This window comes from Cryptomeria japonica, chromosome 10, assembly GCF_030272615.1.
Source record: "Cryptomeria japonica chromosome 10, Sugi_1.0, whole genome shotgun sequence".
In the NCBI taxonomy this organism is placed as follows: Eukaryota; Viridiplantae; Streptophyta; class Pinopsida; order Cupressales; family Cupressaceae; genus Cryptomeria; species Cryptomeria japonica.
Window position 1 is genome coordinate 474,918,421 of NC_081414.1, and position 17,373 is coordinate 474,935,793.

At 37.4% G+C, this 17,373-nt stretch overlaps 1 protein-coding gene across 12 annotated transcripts in view; it reads right to left on the reverse strand.

Annotated features, from left to right (window-relative positions):
- LOC131063371 (uncharacterized) overlaps positions 1-17,373 on the reverse strand; it is a 60,825-nt gene that overhangs the window by 15,269 nt on the left and 28,183 nt on the right. For all 12 annotated transcript variants that reach the window (XM_057997169.2, XM_057997159.2, XM_057997164.2 and 9 more), the window contains 2 exons: positions 16,980-17,210; positions 16,757-16,881 (listed from right to left, as the gene is read on the reverse strand). In XM_057997169.2, the coding sequence (XP_057853152.2) occupies positions 16,757-16,881; positions 16,980-17,210 (356 nt within the window). The remainder of the gene's footprint in view (positions 1-16,756; positions 16,882-16,979; positions 17,211-17,373) is intronic.

The following is a 17,373-nucleotide window of genomic DNA, read 5'->3' on the forward strand; positions in this document are numbered from 1 at the left end:
AGAGCGGGGGTCCCCATTTGCGATGGGGCGATGTGTGAATACCTCACAACAGATAGAGAACATCCTAACTCTAAGAATAGACAGTAGTTTGCCCACCGCAAAATAAAATGTGTATTAGTCTCCACTTCCTCTAAGGGGGCAAAGATGCCAAATCATCTCATTTCGTAGAATAGGGTGGTCAATGTCATCTCATAATAGGCAATACATACCCTTAGCTAACCAAGAGGAATACTCAAGCTATATGACTAATGATATTGGAAAATAATCAAAATGAATGCTAATGCCCTACATTATCTTAAAAAATGCATCGAATATAAAGCCAACTTACAGATGAATACATGACTTGAATGTATTATTAGAGTACATCCTCCCTAACAACCCTATTGATGATCTACTTAATGAAGAGGATGCAGAGGGGTATCTCAGGAGTATCTTAATGAATAAAAATGATCAACTAAGATGCCAATAGATTGAAGCAAAGAAGCCTCAACACACAAACAAAGGTAATCATCGCAATATAACAAAAGACCAAATATGGTTGCCTCTCCTTGTCTATGGTTAATTCATCCAAGAATCTTACTTTATGAACATAAAAACTGACCCTCAAGACACTCTTAAGGAAAAGGCGTTGAGAAATCATTCGTTTCCAATGAAACAAACTTAAGCATCAAACTATATACTCACTCAATACAATCCCACTTGGTGCATCCAAAACAAGAATAGTCACCATCAAGTTCAGACCTATTATATTTTTTTATCAATAGAAGAAAAGTCAAAAAAATTGTGGATATTAGGGATCACCTCTAGAAAGCTAACTTTCTAGTACACTCTAGGCTTCATGCACAATGTATATGAAAATGATTATGGAGAAGGAATTACCTTTCAAAACTAACTTTAGCAAAAATTTATTTTCAACAATGGGGCATGTGTTATACACAATTACCAAACTAGCACGGAATCGCCTAGACTCAATGAGTCTCCAAGCGATTGACCCCAAAAGAGTTTGGGAGACTTGGCAGCTAGGTATTGACCAGACTCACCAAGTCTCCTAGACTCGCAGAACCTAGGTGGCTCTTGATGGGAAGACTTAGCTGCGGCTGGATGAGGCTAAAACATTTTTAAAAAAAGCAATTCACTCAAAAAAAATTCTCTTATATTTGCCTCCTATGCTCTAAAAGCAACTTCATTTCATTTCAAGCCAACAAAGGCAAAAAGAGAGTTCTGCGCCATAACTGGATTGCATTGATGGGAAACCAGCAAGGAGATTGCACAAAAAACGGTGGTTGAATACATGTGGGCAGGTTCGTAACTACTTTTGGTGCATCTAGAGGAGTCTACAAAGGATTGGGGAGAGCTCACCATTGATTTCAAGCAAGATTTAAGAGGTAAGTTCGTATTTTGAAAAAAACAAATATTGTTTTTTAGTAAAAATTCCATTTCTCTTTTACATTTTTTTTTTCTATTTTCTCTTTTGTTTTAGTGTACCAAACAACAAACCTCGATGTTTTTCTATAAAAAAATGTGTTATAGTTGCAAACCTATGTTCCACCAAGTTTCCAAGATGGGTGGATGCATTTCAGGGACGGATTTTTTTGAGGCCATTTTTGGGGACAATAGAGGACAACAAAGGGGGCAGCTATATAAAAAATACAGAATATTTTAAAATATAAGGAAATTTCAAATATTTATATGATAACATTAATAACATAAAAAATCTGTAAAGAGACATGTGATGGAAAATGATGTCTGCATTTCCATATTCAATTCTCACTTAGTTCATAGCTTAAGACTAAACTATATAATTCTTTAAATAAAGTTATGTAATTATTTAAATAAGGTGAAAATATTTTATAGCAAGCAAAATTAACAAATCTGGTCAAGACAAAACTAACAGGGAGCTAGGCATTGTTGAGACATGGACCAGCTAGGACTCGAACCTAGGAGCTTCCATAAAGCTGCTGGAGTGCTCTACCACTGAGCTACTGGCCCCTCTTGGACCAGTCCATCGTCGGTCCGGGTGTGGCTTATTTCCAACACCAACACCCCCCCTTAAGCCACACCTCTCGTGTGCTTGGGGCTCCTAGCCTGGACTTGGCTCTGATACCATGTTGAGACATGGACCAGCTAGGACTCGAACCTAGGACCTTCCATAACGCTGCTGGAGTGCTCTACCACTGAGCTACTGGCCCCTCTTGGACCAGTCCATCGTCGGTCCGGGTGTGGCTTATTTCCAACACCAACAGGCATGACAATACTAAATTGATACTTGGTGCAACAAGTAAAATATCTGAAATATAGCATAGTAATTTGTCCTAGACTTTTAATTGTTTTTGCATAGAGAGAGAGTATTAGGCATAGTTTTAGAAGACATTTAAACAGTACCTAGAGTGAAAAAAAAAAATAGTTAAAAACAAGACACAATATGACTAGAGAACATCAATATATATTTTATGATCAAACAAAGACAAGAGATCCCTGGAGCTACTACAGGAGCCAGCAATAGTTTGCTTCCTAGCTATATGCATCCAATGAAACGTAGAAAATTATAGCTATCGATGTTGGATTCAATGCAGGGCATTGACACAATTTTAACATTGTCATTCATACTATTTCAATACTGCCTTAGTGACCCAAATGTAAATATTTGTGTAAAAACATTGGTATTGTTATTTTTATCATCCACTTATGAGCTGTAAAATTTGATAATACTCTTATGTTTAAGTGTCCTCAAAAAATGGATCTCGGAATAGAGACATTCCAAACCATTAAAGCTATGTAAAACACCACATAATTCCTTTGTTGTCATTGTTATCATGTAGAATATTCGGTAAGGCAATGAAGACATCATTTTCCATTACCTATTGGCTTGTTTTTTCAACTTGGCTGCAATTTCTTTTGCATGTAGAAGTGAACAAATATTAGATATGAGGTCTTTCATTTTTTACATTAGGGCTAAGAGGGTGTGGGGGCCCACAAACAACAAATAAAATGTTTTTCTTTTAACCTTCGGACTTTTAGAAAAACAAAAAACATGCTCTAGTTGTAGGGGACGATTGGGGGACTTTTGAGATGTAATCTCGAGGACAGTTGGCCATACCCTACCCGTCCTCTTCCAATCTCCGAGTCCTCAAGACATTTCGCCATTTTTTGCAATCTAGGATGGCTAGGAAATGTCCTTGAGCCATCCTCAGTACAAGCTGTTACCCCGTTTTTGAACTAGACCAAAAACTTTTCAATCAATATACACAAGAGCCTATTACTAAGTCAATTTGACTAGTGTATGTCCTAGATGTTTCCAGGTTATTGTTTATAGGTGTTACTCTAAGTCAAAGATAAAACCAGCTAATTGCAAGGTGATGATGATGTCGAGGTCTTATGGCCATGATGAATCAAAAAGTTGTTCTCTAATCGTAAGGATGATACATATTGATGAAAGTGAAAAAATGATTGCATTTTAAAAATTGTGATTCGGTTTGTTGAACAAGTTTATGGGACTAATCTTGATGCCATTCTAAGCAATATGGCCAATTCTTGTGTTGATCTAATCCATGGATTATGAGATATTAAAGCTTCTATTTTCCCGAAAACCATTAATATCAATATTTTGTCGACTCAAGACATGCTTTTTTGGGGGGTTCTACTCATGATCGTGTCCTTATCATCCTAGCAAAATATTGTGGCAAAAGGCTAAACTAGTCAAAATTTATCACTGTTTTTCTTCTCCAAGTTTTTCCCTACACATGGTAGCATACACTTGGCATGTGAGCGGCTTGACCATATTCCTCAAAGGAGTTTTCATCTCATGGAATGTAATGTTGCAAGAGTTGCACAAAAAAGGGCTTGGTGAAAAAGATTGAGCAACTTTCATTGTCAGCAACTTCAAATGATTTGGCAAACATACTTAGTTGAACCATAGCTTTAAATATGAGATATTCTATATGGTTTAGTGAGAGGTTTGACCAAATGCTTCGAAGGAGGAGAAATATTGTGAAACACAATTGATGCAGAGATTAAAGACAATGAATGTTTCCACATTCAAAGCTCCGATGTAGTAGGAGAGATAAGCTTATTAAGTTAACAAACCTTCTCAAAATGCCAATGACCTAGGAAAACACTATTGATTGGTGGGTTCACATAAGTCACTAAGTTCTATAATCCAAGAAGTGATGGCAAATGCAAAATAAGTCTTATCAGCAATTCTATGATAGTTGAGAAGTCTTTTTCAAATGTCAATTTGAAGTTGGCAATCACCTCCAAATCACCAAAACAAGAGGTAGAAACTTGTTGGTGCTTCACTACAAGTTCACATCCTCCAGTTAATAATTTCAAATCAAATATCGATGAAGAAGAAATGAAAGGATATCAACGCATTTATAGTGGTTGGTAATATTTCTCCAACTGCTGATCAAAGGAAAACTAATGTAAATGGGCAACAATCAAGTATTTCAGCCTTTTCATAGTTTTCGGCAAGTTACCATATTTTATTAAAGCACCGATGAGGAAGGATAAGAAATTACATATTGTATGTAAAATGGCGACAAAGCACATTGGTGTGAAAGAATAAATATGAACGCGGACTGGTCTCATGATGTGCCACAATTGCAAGACAAGAACTAAATAAATTTGTTGAAAAGACTTTAGATGCAACTGTTAAGGAGACCTTGCCAAATGAAATGGGATGGCATGGTCATGAAAAAACTTGGCCATTGAATCGTCAACGTGCTCATGGTTTTACAAAATTTCAACCCTACCACTATTTTTCTTACTTGTTGTATTAGTGCTCTTCCTCTTCCCTCTATCACAACTCTGTTGATGTGTCTTTTGTACACGACCAAAACACAGAATAAAATACCTAGAGGTATCTTATACTCCCTTGAATAAAGCTCCCTGAATGCTGAAGATATCGCAGAAGGATCAATCGGAGAAACTCCAAGGTTCTTTTATGTAGGTTCTCTACTCGTGGATAAGCACCAGTGGTCGTTGTGTTTGTTGTTTTACAAGGGGCCTTACGTACTTTCTGGGAAAGCTTGTTATTGCAACTACTTTTCAATGAGGAAACTGAATTCTCCTAATACTAACTGATGTTTCAAAAAAGGCAAAAGATAAGGGCTTTAAGGAGGCGATACTAAACTAATCCTAGGAATGACTAAATGAGGAATGGTCTTAGTAAAATTCTACCAATTTCAGTATTGCCAAAAGATTACAACTCTACTGGAATTGGTGTGATCTTCTAAGGGGATTCAATGATTTTTGAATCATCAATGGGATAGATACTATCACTAAGATACATATCAATATCTCCAATAATGATTGAACTCTTAAACAATCTTAATATCTCCAGTTAACCACACAAGGCGTGCTTACAATCAGTAAGGAGCTAGTGGTTGGACTATGAGTTTTACCAAAGATCTAACACAACATTTGTCCTTCAATCTAATTCTAAAACTTAAGTACTATCTCTACTAAGAGTGATTCAAGAAGATAAACAACCATGAAGATAGCCACAAGGATTGCAATAAAACACCATAACTTCAATATTTCATTGATCTCATAGCAAAATAAAACAACAATTGTTCAACTTTCTCTCTTCACTACTTCTTTCTCTGCTGCTAACAATCTTAATCTTATTTCTCTTTTCTCTAGCTCTCTAACTCCTTAAAATGAATTGAGTGAGGGCTTATATAGCACTCTCAAATACAACGAACGGCCTAGATCTAAAGGAGATCAAAGGCTGAGATTTTGACACCTAAACCCTAATTAGAGTTTATTACAAAAAAGACCCCATTTAGATAAACATTATTAATCCATAGCCAATAGAAATTGGCACAAATAACGAGGAAACATAGCCCAATGGGAATAAAGTTGCCACATCATCTTACAACAACTTCTCATCTAGAATTTTGTTCCCTTTTCTATGTTCTCTTCTGGCATATTCAATGAATTTGGACGTAATCCCCTTGATCTCAGCAATGGGAATCTCGTGCAGGTTCTTCATTCGTTCTTCCAAGTGAAGGACTTGATCAAAAGCTGCGAGAAGGGTCATCTCCCATCCAGGCTCTAGCTCTTTTGTTTTCTCGATCAGGAACATAGTAGCATACATCTGATCTCGCTGCTTTTCTGTGACCATGTTCTCCTCTTTGCAAAAAATAATCTTGATCCTGTCTTCCAATTCCTGGATATCCACATCTGTTTCGATCTCTATCCTTTTGTCAAGGATTGTACATAATACATCAAACACCTTATCTTGAATAGGGTGGATAGTGCCTTCAACTCGGCTGCATCTGTTATTGATGTCTTCGAAAAGAACTTCCTTCATTTGGAGCAAAGTTGACCATTGCAGAAGGTTATGGGTTCCTCCCTCCATTATCTTTTCTTGTGCTAAAATCTGCCTTGGCGTCCTTATCACTTGCAAGACCGGGATGACAATGTCTCTAGTGTGAGTGAATACATCCACAGTTATCAATAGATTATGAATGATCTCAAGGACTTGGATAGCCTTGTGGACTGTCTTCATTATTCTTGTTACAAATTCAATGGCTACCTTGTAAGATTCATCAATCCATGAACTCATGAGTTGGGCTAAGTTCTTCATCTTTTCTGCCTCATTTATTGATTCAGGAGGAAGTGCATGCAAAGGTGATATTGCTGGATCCTGTCGCCTTAATGGTTGATTAAGGTGGCTCAAATAACTCCTCCAAGCACTAACCTCCCTTTCTAACCTATTATTCTTTTCCATTTCTTCTTTGAGTTTGTCATTAAGTGCTCTCATTGAATCAGTTGCTTCTTCCATGGCCTGCTCGGAGGTAAGTGGACCAAGATCAAACGTCTCTAGATCATATTCCTCTTCCATAATCTCATCCTCATATTTGTCCACTACTGGTGTGGCTACCTGTATCTTCTTGGATCCTGCATCATCTCTAATTACCTTTGACATCTTTGTAGCCTTCTTTTCGATTTCTTCTTGGGAATTTCCTATGAGACTTTCCAAGTCGAATACTTGTTCTTCCTCTTCAACTACAACTACCCTCGTCATCTTTCTTTTAGCCAATCTGGAATGGAAGACTTTCTTTCCCTTACCTGTATTTCCTTAGGCAAAGGTCTATCGTCTTTGAAAGGAGATGTTGCTTCATCATCATTCTTTTCTTCTTGTTGTTCATTAGCACCAACCTGGAGAGATTAACTTGATGAGTGCTAAGGTGTTCGTCCTTTGCCTTGTTTATCATTTTGCACCATGGATTCCATAGACTCATCGATTTCATACACTATCTCTCTTTGATCCTCTCCTTGACTTATCTCTTTTTCATGTCTAGAAGACGTACTCGATGGACGATCAGGATTCACCTTTTGTTTCTTCTTGGAGGGTTCTCTCTTCTCAGGTCCTTCTTTTCTCTTTGATCCTTTGGAATGAGAAGTATTCTCACTCACACTTGCTTCTCCTTCTTCTGTTCTTGTCTCTAGGGTGAATGTCATGGCTATATTCTACTCCTTCAATTTTTGATGTTGTACGTCCACCCATCTGCAAGTGCAATTCAAACCAGGGTCCATCAATGCTCTTAGGTCTACAACTTCTTGCTCATTCCAATCTATCTTCACTTCTTTATCTTCCTTCTCATAGGACGATTGGAGATATCTACCACTGTCCTGGGCTTGATCGGCTACTCTATAAACCTTACATTTCCGGATAAGATCCAAGGGTAATCTAGAATGCATCTTTCTTTTCACCTCTACATCATCCTGGACATTCATCCAGAAGTCCTCCACTTGAAACTCATGTTTGTACTTCTTCCCAACTGTCTCTTCCATATGACCATGAGGATCGAAATTCTCTCTTGGGGCAAAGGATGTGAATGAATACAGAGATAATTCCTTTTCTGCATCTTCTGCGGCTTGAGAATTAGGACACACTTCAATCGAGTTTCCCAACAAAATAGGTACAGGGATACCATTTCCATGCTTATGTCTTGATGCTTTAGCATAAGCTGCCAACTGTCTAGTCACTTCAAGTAATATTATTCTGTCTGTAGGATACCTTGGCAACATATAGGGAGGTGAAGGACATCCATGGACCCTGATGTAGGTGAATTTTGGAAATTGAATGAACCATTCACCATGCTTCTTCACGAGCTCTTGTGCCTCGGTAGACAGTCGAAGGTGAATCCCTCCTTGCAATGTCCTAGTGATATACATTGTGAAGGTGTCATTGACTAGGTTGTAGTCATTCCTTGGCGGATGATGCAGTTGTACATAAGAATCACATGCTCTTATCTCTCCTGTCCCTCTCCCAACAACTCCTCTATGTGGTAGCCCTGCATACTCAAAACTTCTGATTAAGAAATATATAACATATGAACTCATGTGGAATGACTTAGTAGGGACTAGCCTCCTCAACTGCACGTCTAGGTTGTTGCTAATGATTCTAGCCCAATTGAGCATTCATTTTCCTTGGACGATCACTTGGATAAAAAAGAACATCCACTTGTCGAAGAAGAAGGCCTAAGAAGCACCTATAACCCGATTGAGCATGGTTATCAAGTCTTTGAATTCTTCTTGGAAATCATTCTGTGTGGCGTATTAGGTATCTTGTTCAAGCGAGGCCTACTCTTGAGTAACCAATTCTTATTGATGAAGTTCAAACAGGTATCAGGATCATCTTCGTAGATGGACCTAGCTCCTTCCAAGCTCTTGTAGATCATATCTCTCAGTTCTGGGAGATGAAAAGCTTCACTTATAGCTTCTTCTGAAAGATAGGCTAGGACAGTTCCATCCTTGGCTACGATCGTCCTTGAATGTGAATCATAGTGCTTGGCACATTCGATCATTAGCTCGTGACATCTAACTGCAGGAGGGAAGCTTGTGGCCTTGATTATGCCACTCTCAATTATCTTCTTGGCTATGGGTGATTGCTTGCCAATGTAGGGTGCTTCTCGAAACTTCTTCACATTGAAGTTCCCTAAATTGGTGTCTCTGATATTGCTCCATTTGGACACGATCCTGGTATCCAAATCTTCATTCTTTTGATCTTCTTTGATGAGAGCCTGCCGGGTAGCAGATCCACTTGCCTTGGGGGTCGCCATTTGCTATCTATAAAAAGAGGCTTAAGTTAGGTTTAAGTGTAGAATCTTAGATAGGTGATTTGAGATTCCTTAAAAGACAAAACTTTAAAATTAAGAAATTTCCAAACTAGGCATCACCTAGAAATTAAACTAGATATAGAAGACCTAACCTTAAGAAAATTTTAAAAATGGAAACTTGGATCAGATCTTCAATACCTTGCCTAAAAAATCAGATTAAACACCTTACCTTCGATTTTCACTTATTAATTTGAAAAGATGAATAAAAAAATGAAGATTTTTGCTGGATGAAAGGTCTTTGATCTGCATTTCAGGTTCGCCCTTGATGGTTTAGCCTTTAATCAGCCTTCCTAAATCAGAAATTTGCCTATACCTGCTGCAATTCGCTTCTCCAATTCTGCTCCTCAAATTCACTTAGGAAGAATGAATGAATGAATGATTAAAGATTTCAAAATACATCTTCCTTTATAGGGCGCTTTCACCCTTTTCCCAAGAGGCTGACCTCCTAAACAAATAAATAAATATTTAAAAAAACCATCCATCTCCAAGCTGGCCAACTTACTAATAAAGCTAACGAAAAATACTTGGGCGCCAAAGGATAAATTTTTTAATTTTAAGACTAAAAAAAATCAATTTACCCATTGATAAGTGTCTAATTTAGGCGGATTTGCATTACTTACTCAAATGAGGTTTGATTAGCAATTAATGAGAGGGAAAATGTGTCTTGGATATAGTTTAATTGGTAAACTTCTCAAGAGGGTATAGGTAAGCCTAGAAGATGTTAGAGTTTCTTCAAAATTTGATGAAGGAACACTTAAGTCTTCATAATCAATAGAATGTTCATGATGTGAAAAAGGCTTAAACCACCCTCAAGGAGGCTTGCTTGAACATCTCACCTAGCAAAACACTTCTCTTCAAAGAAATGTTCGCTCTGGACCCTTTGGAAGGGTCAGGAGCGATTTTGCCATTTTAGTCCATTTACTTCATCTTTCCATACCTTCACAATCTTGATTTTTCACTATTCCATGCTCTTGTCATCATGACCTTGCAACTTGCCTTCCCCTGGCTCAAACAAGGTGAAAAATAGGCATTTCAAAGGATTTCGCCATGGACCGTTTGGAAGGGTCAAGAGCGAAATTCATCCCTTAGCTCAAAATCATCACTTCTTGCACCCACAACCTACTCAAATGCATGCTAGTGGCAATCTTCAAGTCCAATCCACCTTGACCATTGTCCTGGCCTAGCACAAACTTGAAGGAAAAATGATATTTTGTGAATTTCGCTCTGGACCCTTTGGAAGGGTCAGGAGCGAAATTCAAGTTTTAGGCTTGATCCTTCATTTCCTTTACTTCAATTCATCTTGCAAGGCAAAATAACATCATTCCACCTTCAAACACGCCCTAGGAATCAAAGTCTTGGCTTCACACAAGGAGAAAATAGGTGGTTTGAAGAATTTCGCTCTGGACCCTTTGGAAGGGTTAGGAGCGAAATTCAAGTTTTAGGCCTGACTCTTCATCTTTTCAATTCCAATCTTCTTTGCAAGGCAAAAATACATCACTCTTCACCCAAGGAATAAGGTTTGTGGCCTAAGCCTGGAAGCAAATGAGATTTATAAAGAATTTCACTCTGGACCCTTTGGAAGGGTCAGGAGCGAAATTCATCTTTTAGGCAAAATCTTGATCTTTCAATGCGTCCAACCACCTTTCAAGGCAAGAACATACCAATCCACCCTCTAACATGCCTTAGAAACCAACGCCTATCAAAACAAGGAAGGAAATGAGAGTTATGAGGATTTTCGCTCTAGACCCTTTGGAAGGGTCAGGAGCAAAATCCTCTTTCCAAATTGATTTTGCACTTCATTCATCCAATCCTTCCTCAAACTTGATCAAATTCACCTCTCCTTATCACCATCAAGTCTATTTGCCACTTACCTAGCTCAAAACAAGGCCTTTCCAATGTCCTAGGCAAAATAGAGGGTCAGATGAGGATTTCGCTCTAGACCCTTTGGAAGGGTCAGGACGAAATTCCTACTTGGGCTCATTTCTAACCTTTTTCCTCGCTTTCTTGGCTTGAATATGACTTCTTAGGCCTCCTCCTATCATCATCAAGTCAAATTGCTCTCAAAGTGGCATTTATTTCAAGGTCTTAGTGAGGAAATAAGGTCATTCAAGAATTTCGCTCTGGACCCTTTGGAAGGGTTAGGAGCGAAATTCACATTAAGGCTCAAATCTGGACTTTATTTCCCACCTTTCCTTATCCAAAGAAGTGCTTGGCTCTCAAAAATGCATGGGACAAGGATTAGTTCATAGGTTTGGGCAGGTAAAATGTCTTATGAAGGAATTTGCTCTGGACCCTTTGGAAGGGTTAGGAGCGAAACTCATGATTCTAGGCTTGATTCACTTTGGAATTAACTTGACTTTGCCCTAGACTCAACCCTTGGTGCATATCCTTCCATATCCTTGCCAATTCGCTCAACAATTCCTAAAATCACCTCCTGAATCTTCCCTTTGCCACTGGCTCTGCCTAATCGACTCTGACTTGACAGAAGACAAAACTTTGACATGAAAACCAACAATCCTGACCTACCCTGACTTGAGACTTTTATCTCTTTTGCACAATTTATCCATCTTCAATCTCCTAAAAGGTAAGATCCTTCTAAGATAACCCTAGGGTTCAAGGCAGACAACATACGACTTCCCCAAGTCCAGGTTACATTTAGCTTTGAAAGAAACCCTGGATGAGCTCTTTGAGAGAAACCCTAATCTACCCAGCCCAGGCGACCACTAACTCACTCAAAACACCTAGCAAGCAAAGGAAAAACCTAGCTAAGGGAAAGCAAAACCCAAGAAAAAGAGGGGGTCCCCATCCTGATGGGGCAATGTGTGAAATGGTCACAACAAACTCTCTATTGGAAGTATTGTTGTCGTTGATGTCAAAGGAAAGTAGAATTTATTGCTGTTGTCAAAGAAGGAGATTGTATGCCTTATGTAGTGATGAGGAAAGAAGGCCAGGCCACTAATCACAATCGATGTATGACCAGAAATGCTCTTAAACAAGACTTTATTAATCAAGGTAGCACTGGAATCATCATTTTTATTGGACCAAACCCATGAGGAATTTTGTTTTAATTATGATCTAATATGCAAAGGTAGCTGAACCCTCTTTGGAAAAATGTAATTTAATATTAATTAAGGCCTATTTGGAATGGACCGATAATCTTGATGAAGTCGCCCAGCTTGGAAAAATAGAACTAAATTAAAATAAAAATAAATCTATTTATGTGCAAATAAGGCTGACCCTATTAGGTGAAGAGGCATAATTGGGGTATAAATAGAAGTTGAAATGGAGGTAAAAAAAAGCAAGAATTCAATGTAATATCATTCAAAACGAGAGCAGAGCAGATTGTTTGGAGAACAAGAGCATATGTGAAAAACGTTGCAGCAGATCTTGTGAAGTATGAAAGGGTAGATTTCTATATGAAAATGCAGATTTATTGCAGCAGATTTGTATGAAAGGGCAGATTTATTGCAGCAGACTTTGTTAAGTATGAAAATGCAAATTTATTGCAGCAGATTGGTATGAAAGTGCAGATTTATTGCACCAGTGAAAGTGGAGAAAATTATGTTTATTATCCATTGAAGAAGCTAGTTTCAAAAAGGCAAAAATTGTGCTCATTCGGAGGTTGGGACCTCTCAATAGAACAAATTGCTGTCTCTTGCTAAGTTGGTGCTTAGTAAGCGGTAATTAGTGTCTCCAATGGGTTGGTGCCTACAAAAATTTGTAAGAGTATATTATTTTATTGTGGCTGGATTTGAATAGTAGATCCACGCAGTCCTTCTTTGTGCTTTTCTCCTGAAAGGGTTTCCACATAAATCATGTGTTCCATAGTTATTAAATCTTGTGTGATTGCTTATTATGGTTGTTTTGAAAAAAGTAAAAGACTATATTATACTGATTCAATGGTGTTATTGATGTCTTCTTTGTATTGAAAAAAAGTCTTAAAATATATTATTGAATGATCTTGATACCTTAATGCATTGTATTGGCAAATTTTTCACTTGCTTCAGCAGGGAAGACTAGCCGCAAGTATCAAACTTTCAACAAGGGCGGGCAGCTGTAGTTTTAAGCACTCATATAATAACACAATAAGTTTTTGTCTTGTGTATTGGGACAAATAAGGGGCATGGGAGGGTTTCTGGGACACACACCTTGGTCCTTTTTAAACCCATAAACAGTTGCTAGCTGTTTTATTTTAAAAGCATTAAATATAATCTGATTTCCATAGGTGTAATATCCCTACATAATTATTAATGTTTATTTTACCCCTATACAGAAAATTGCCTTGTATTCTTCCATCTGAATTCACACTCTGATATACTATACTAAGTTAATATTTATATATTATTATTATTGCAAATCCATATAGTAATTATTGAATTAATAATGATATGAACCAGCAATGATAAAATGTGATTAAAGAATGACAACATGCTACGTAAGTCAGCAATTACAAACAAGAGTAAAAACAGTATTAAAATGTATTAAGGCAGAAATCAATAAAGGGAGAGTAATTGTCTTAAAACAATGATTTATAAAAAGAACCAGAAGGGTGTGATTTTGTTAAGCAAGGAGTTGTGACTCATTATGAAGAGTCATCCCACTTGAATGAATGTACCCCTTCTACCATAAAGATATAAGAGTAGATTGGTAATTCGGAAGAAGGCATCGAATGTTGAAGAGAAAAAGCAGTTCGGTCATGACTTGATATTGATTGATCACCATCGATCAGATCAAATCAGAACTGTTATTAAATTACAGGCAGTAACATCCTTGTTCTTGGTGGTATGCATGGGGATGTGCTTAATACGTATGCTTAATATATGAAGCCTTAAAATGTTTTTATGCAGAATTTAATAGTAATATTAATAGACTGCAATATGTATGACAGTCATACTTGATTTCATATACAGTTGCAGAGCATGTCAGATCTGTCTGACTTTACAGCCACTAAATATACTAATAACTAATGTTTTTAGGCAGCAGTAGTAGTATTAATAACTTATATAATAGGTAATTAGCAAATACATAAATAATTGGTAATATAATTTAATTCATTTATTTATTTATGTATATATACTCAAATCAGAATAAGGATAATAGATTTAAATATGGTAATGATGTTAGCAAGATTTATACACTTGATAATGTTGATATACATACATATATACTTGAAATAATATCAATAAGATTATATTTATAAATTTATAAAAAAAAACGAATTATAAATATATATGTTATTATGGATATAATGAATAAATTACTTTGATTATATTTTCTTAGATTAATTATATATGTGTGTCTTATCTCGTCATCAATCAAAGGAATGAATGGAGGAAGTAAGTTAGGGAATTGCAGTTTACCAGTTCTCCCAAGCTAAGTAGGTCACCCCAAGGGATGGAATTGTTATAGTGGGATGTCCCTGCCCCTTGTGGGCCAAGAGGTGAGTTGTCATAGTGGGAGACTGCGCGCTCTTGGGCTTAGTTGGGTTGAGCAGTTTACAGGCACTCTCGCGAGGCTTTCCTACCAAACTAAACTATGATTTGTTACGGGTAGAAAGACATGTTTATCATTCTATGTAATATATTTGCTATTAATCCATGTATTTACTGGTCTATTCCCAAGTTTATTGAATGACTAGATGAAGTTACTCTTATATATTGAAAAAATGATAAACTATATTGTGGAATTACTAATTTACTCAGATACCGGTTCTCCCCTATTTTGGCTGGGTCCTGGTCCTGGTCCGGTTCGCTCTGGGTCCCACCCGGGTCCTGCCCAGGCGGCTGGGTTCCCTGTGGGTCCTGCCATGCAGGACCCACAGGGAACCCAGCCGCCTGGGCAGGACCCGGGTGGAACCCAGGGCGAACCCAGGAGGACCCGGGTGAACCCAAGCCCGTGGGTTCCCAAAAACGGGGCCCATGGGTTAGCAAGCATTTAAAAACAATAAAAAAACAATATTTTTAATCTTCTAATTACATCTAAACCCTAATCCGCCCCTCTATGATGCATTTCATGCAATTATGGATTTATGATTTATTGATTTATGATTTATCTGTTATCATCTATGTATCATTGTATGGGAAAGTTACATTGTATGTTTGATGTTTCATATTTGTATGTTTGAACTATGAACATATATAATTTTGATGTTTGAAGTTTGAACATATATATATATATATATTAAAAAAAATTAAAATATATATATATGTACGGACGAACCCGTACCCGTACCCAAAAAATTTATTTTTTTGCCGAATCCGCGAACCCGTACCCGAATCCGAACCCGAATCACTAGTTGGGGACATTACAATAGAGGACACTTAGTCATCCCCGAGACTGTTGAGGAACATCTATGACATCCCCTACCACCATAGGGATGGCCAAGCGTCCTTGATTCATTTCCTATTGACCCCGATAATAGGAATGTGTTTCCAATTTTTCTCTATTGGCAGGATAGGCTAGGGGATGCCTCTTAATGTCCCACCATCCCAAGAATTCCTAAGGGACAAAAATGAGGGTTTGACAGGTAGGGATTTGTCTCCATGTTACACAAGTTGCCTCCCAAGTGAGATGCATTCTAATCAGTTTATCACCTAGTGTCAAAGAGTGTAGCATCCAAACGTTGTGTTACATATCCATGAGATGGAATAGGTCAAAACTTAAAAGGAGGCAATTAATTTCATCTTTCTTTAAGTCCCTTCCAAATCCCATTATCTAAAGGTGACTACTCCTAAAGGTAAAGAGCCAAGCATCTTTAATTTAGATAGCACAAAATGGTAAGAGTGAACCTCTTGAATGATTGTGCAAGCAAATAATATATCCCAAACATCTTGTAGAAGCTAGAAGAGCTGAAATTGAAGAGATTATTTGTCTCTACCTCTTGGAGAGAGCTAAGTTATGGTATCCAATCACCTTATAGAATCTATTGCTGAAGAGAACTAACTCTCAACTGGCCATGAGGAAATCCAAGGCCAGGAGTCCAAAGAGATTGATTACAGCCAAGTGAAAAACACTCAAATTTTTAATCTAATGGCTAGTGGCCTTCAGTAAATATAGTACAAATAGTACATCACCAAGCCTAATTAATGATATCATAACTGAGCATGTGTATGGAGGCAAACTTTACAACCCAATCCCTTTGATTCAATTGCATAATATTAACCAACAAATCCACAAACTTGAGAATTAAGAACATAAAAAACTAACAATCTATAAAGAATAGACATAAACACAAACCAGGGATTCAAAATCAGTTCTGTACAAGACCACTCAAATAGATAGCTTGAAATTCCATTCTTGTACCCTAATGGGAAAGAAAAAATATTATTGAATTGTGACTTCAGATTCCAAAAGAGATAATTATAACTAGGAATAAAGTATATTATTCCCTGCCAAGAAATCTTCGAGGCCTATTATAAAACACACTGATATTGATGTTGGCAATTGCATGCTTCTACAATTTACATCCAGCCTATTAACATGATTTAGTGCCGAAGCGAAAACATTGGTGTAGCAATCCATTCACAAATAACTACAGACAACAGCCTTTGGATAATGCACAAAACTAGCACATTAAGAGACTTTACACATGTTCCTTTCTTTGTAAACAGGCTTAGCAAACTCACGATGATAACTTTCTGGTAGTTGGTTTGAAGCAAATATTAGCAGCTCAGCACATTCTAGATAAACCCTCAGGGCTAGATCCTGCTTGATTGTCGCCTCCAAAAGTTCAAAATATTGGATCTTGCAACTGAAATACAATAGAAAAATACCTTAGTTGAATTGACAACCTTAGGGAGGATGCTTGTTTATAATTGTTACAAAAGAGCAATGTAATATGCTATAAACCTTTCTGCCTCTACAGGAAAAATATAAAGCGCGATGTCCTCATCAGTTGGAGGAGATTCTTCAAACCGTTTTGGCCATGCATCGTAGCGTTGCACTTGCTCCAACAGTAGCTGTGAAGGAAATTTTCTTGATTCTTCATAAACTTTCAGAGATGATTTGTTTGATGGATGTGCTTGCATTCCATCACAAATCCAGTGCTCACTAATTTCATTAATAATTTCAAAGCCACCCCTGCAAAAAAAATGGCAGAGTTAGAATCTTGTCCAAGATAATCATAAATCAAAACCCCCAATTTCAGAATCTCCTTAGAATGAAGCTGTCATTTACTTGTAAGTAGACAACCATACTTGAAATCATAAAAACTGTTTTATATGACACCATTAGTCTGTTAGTC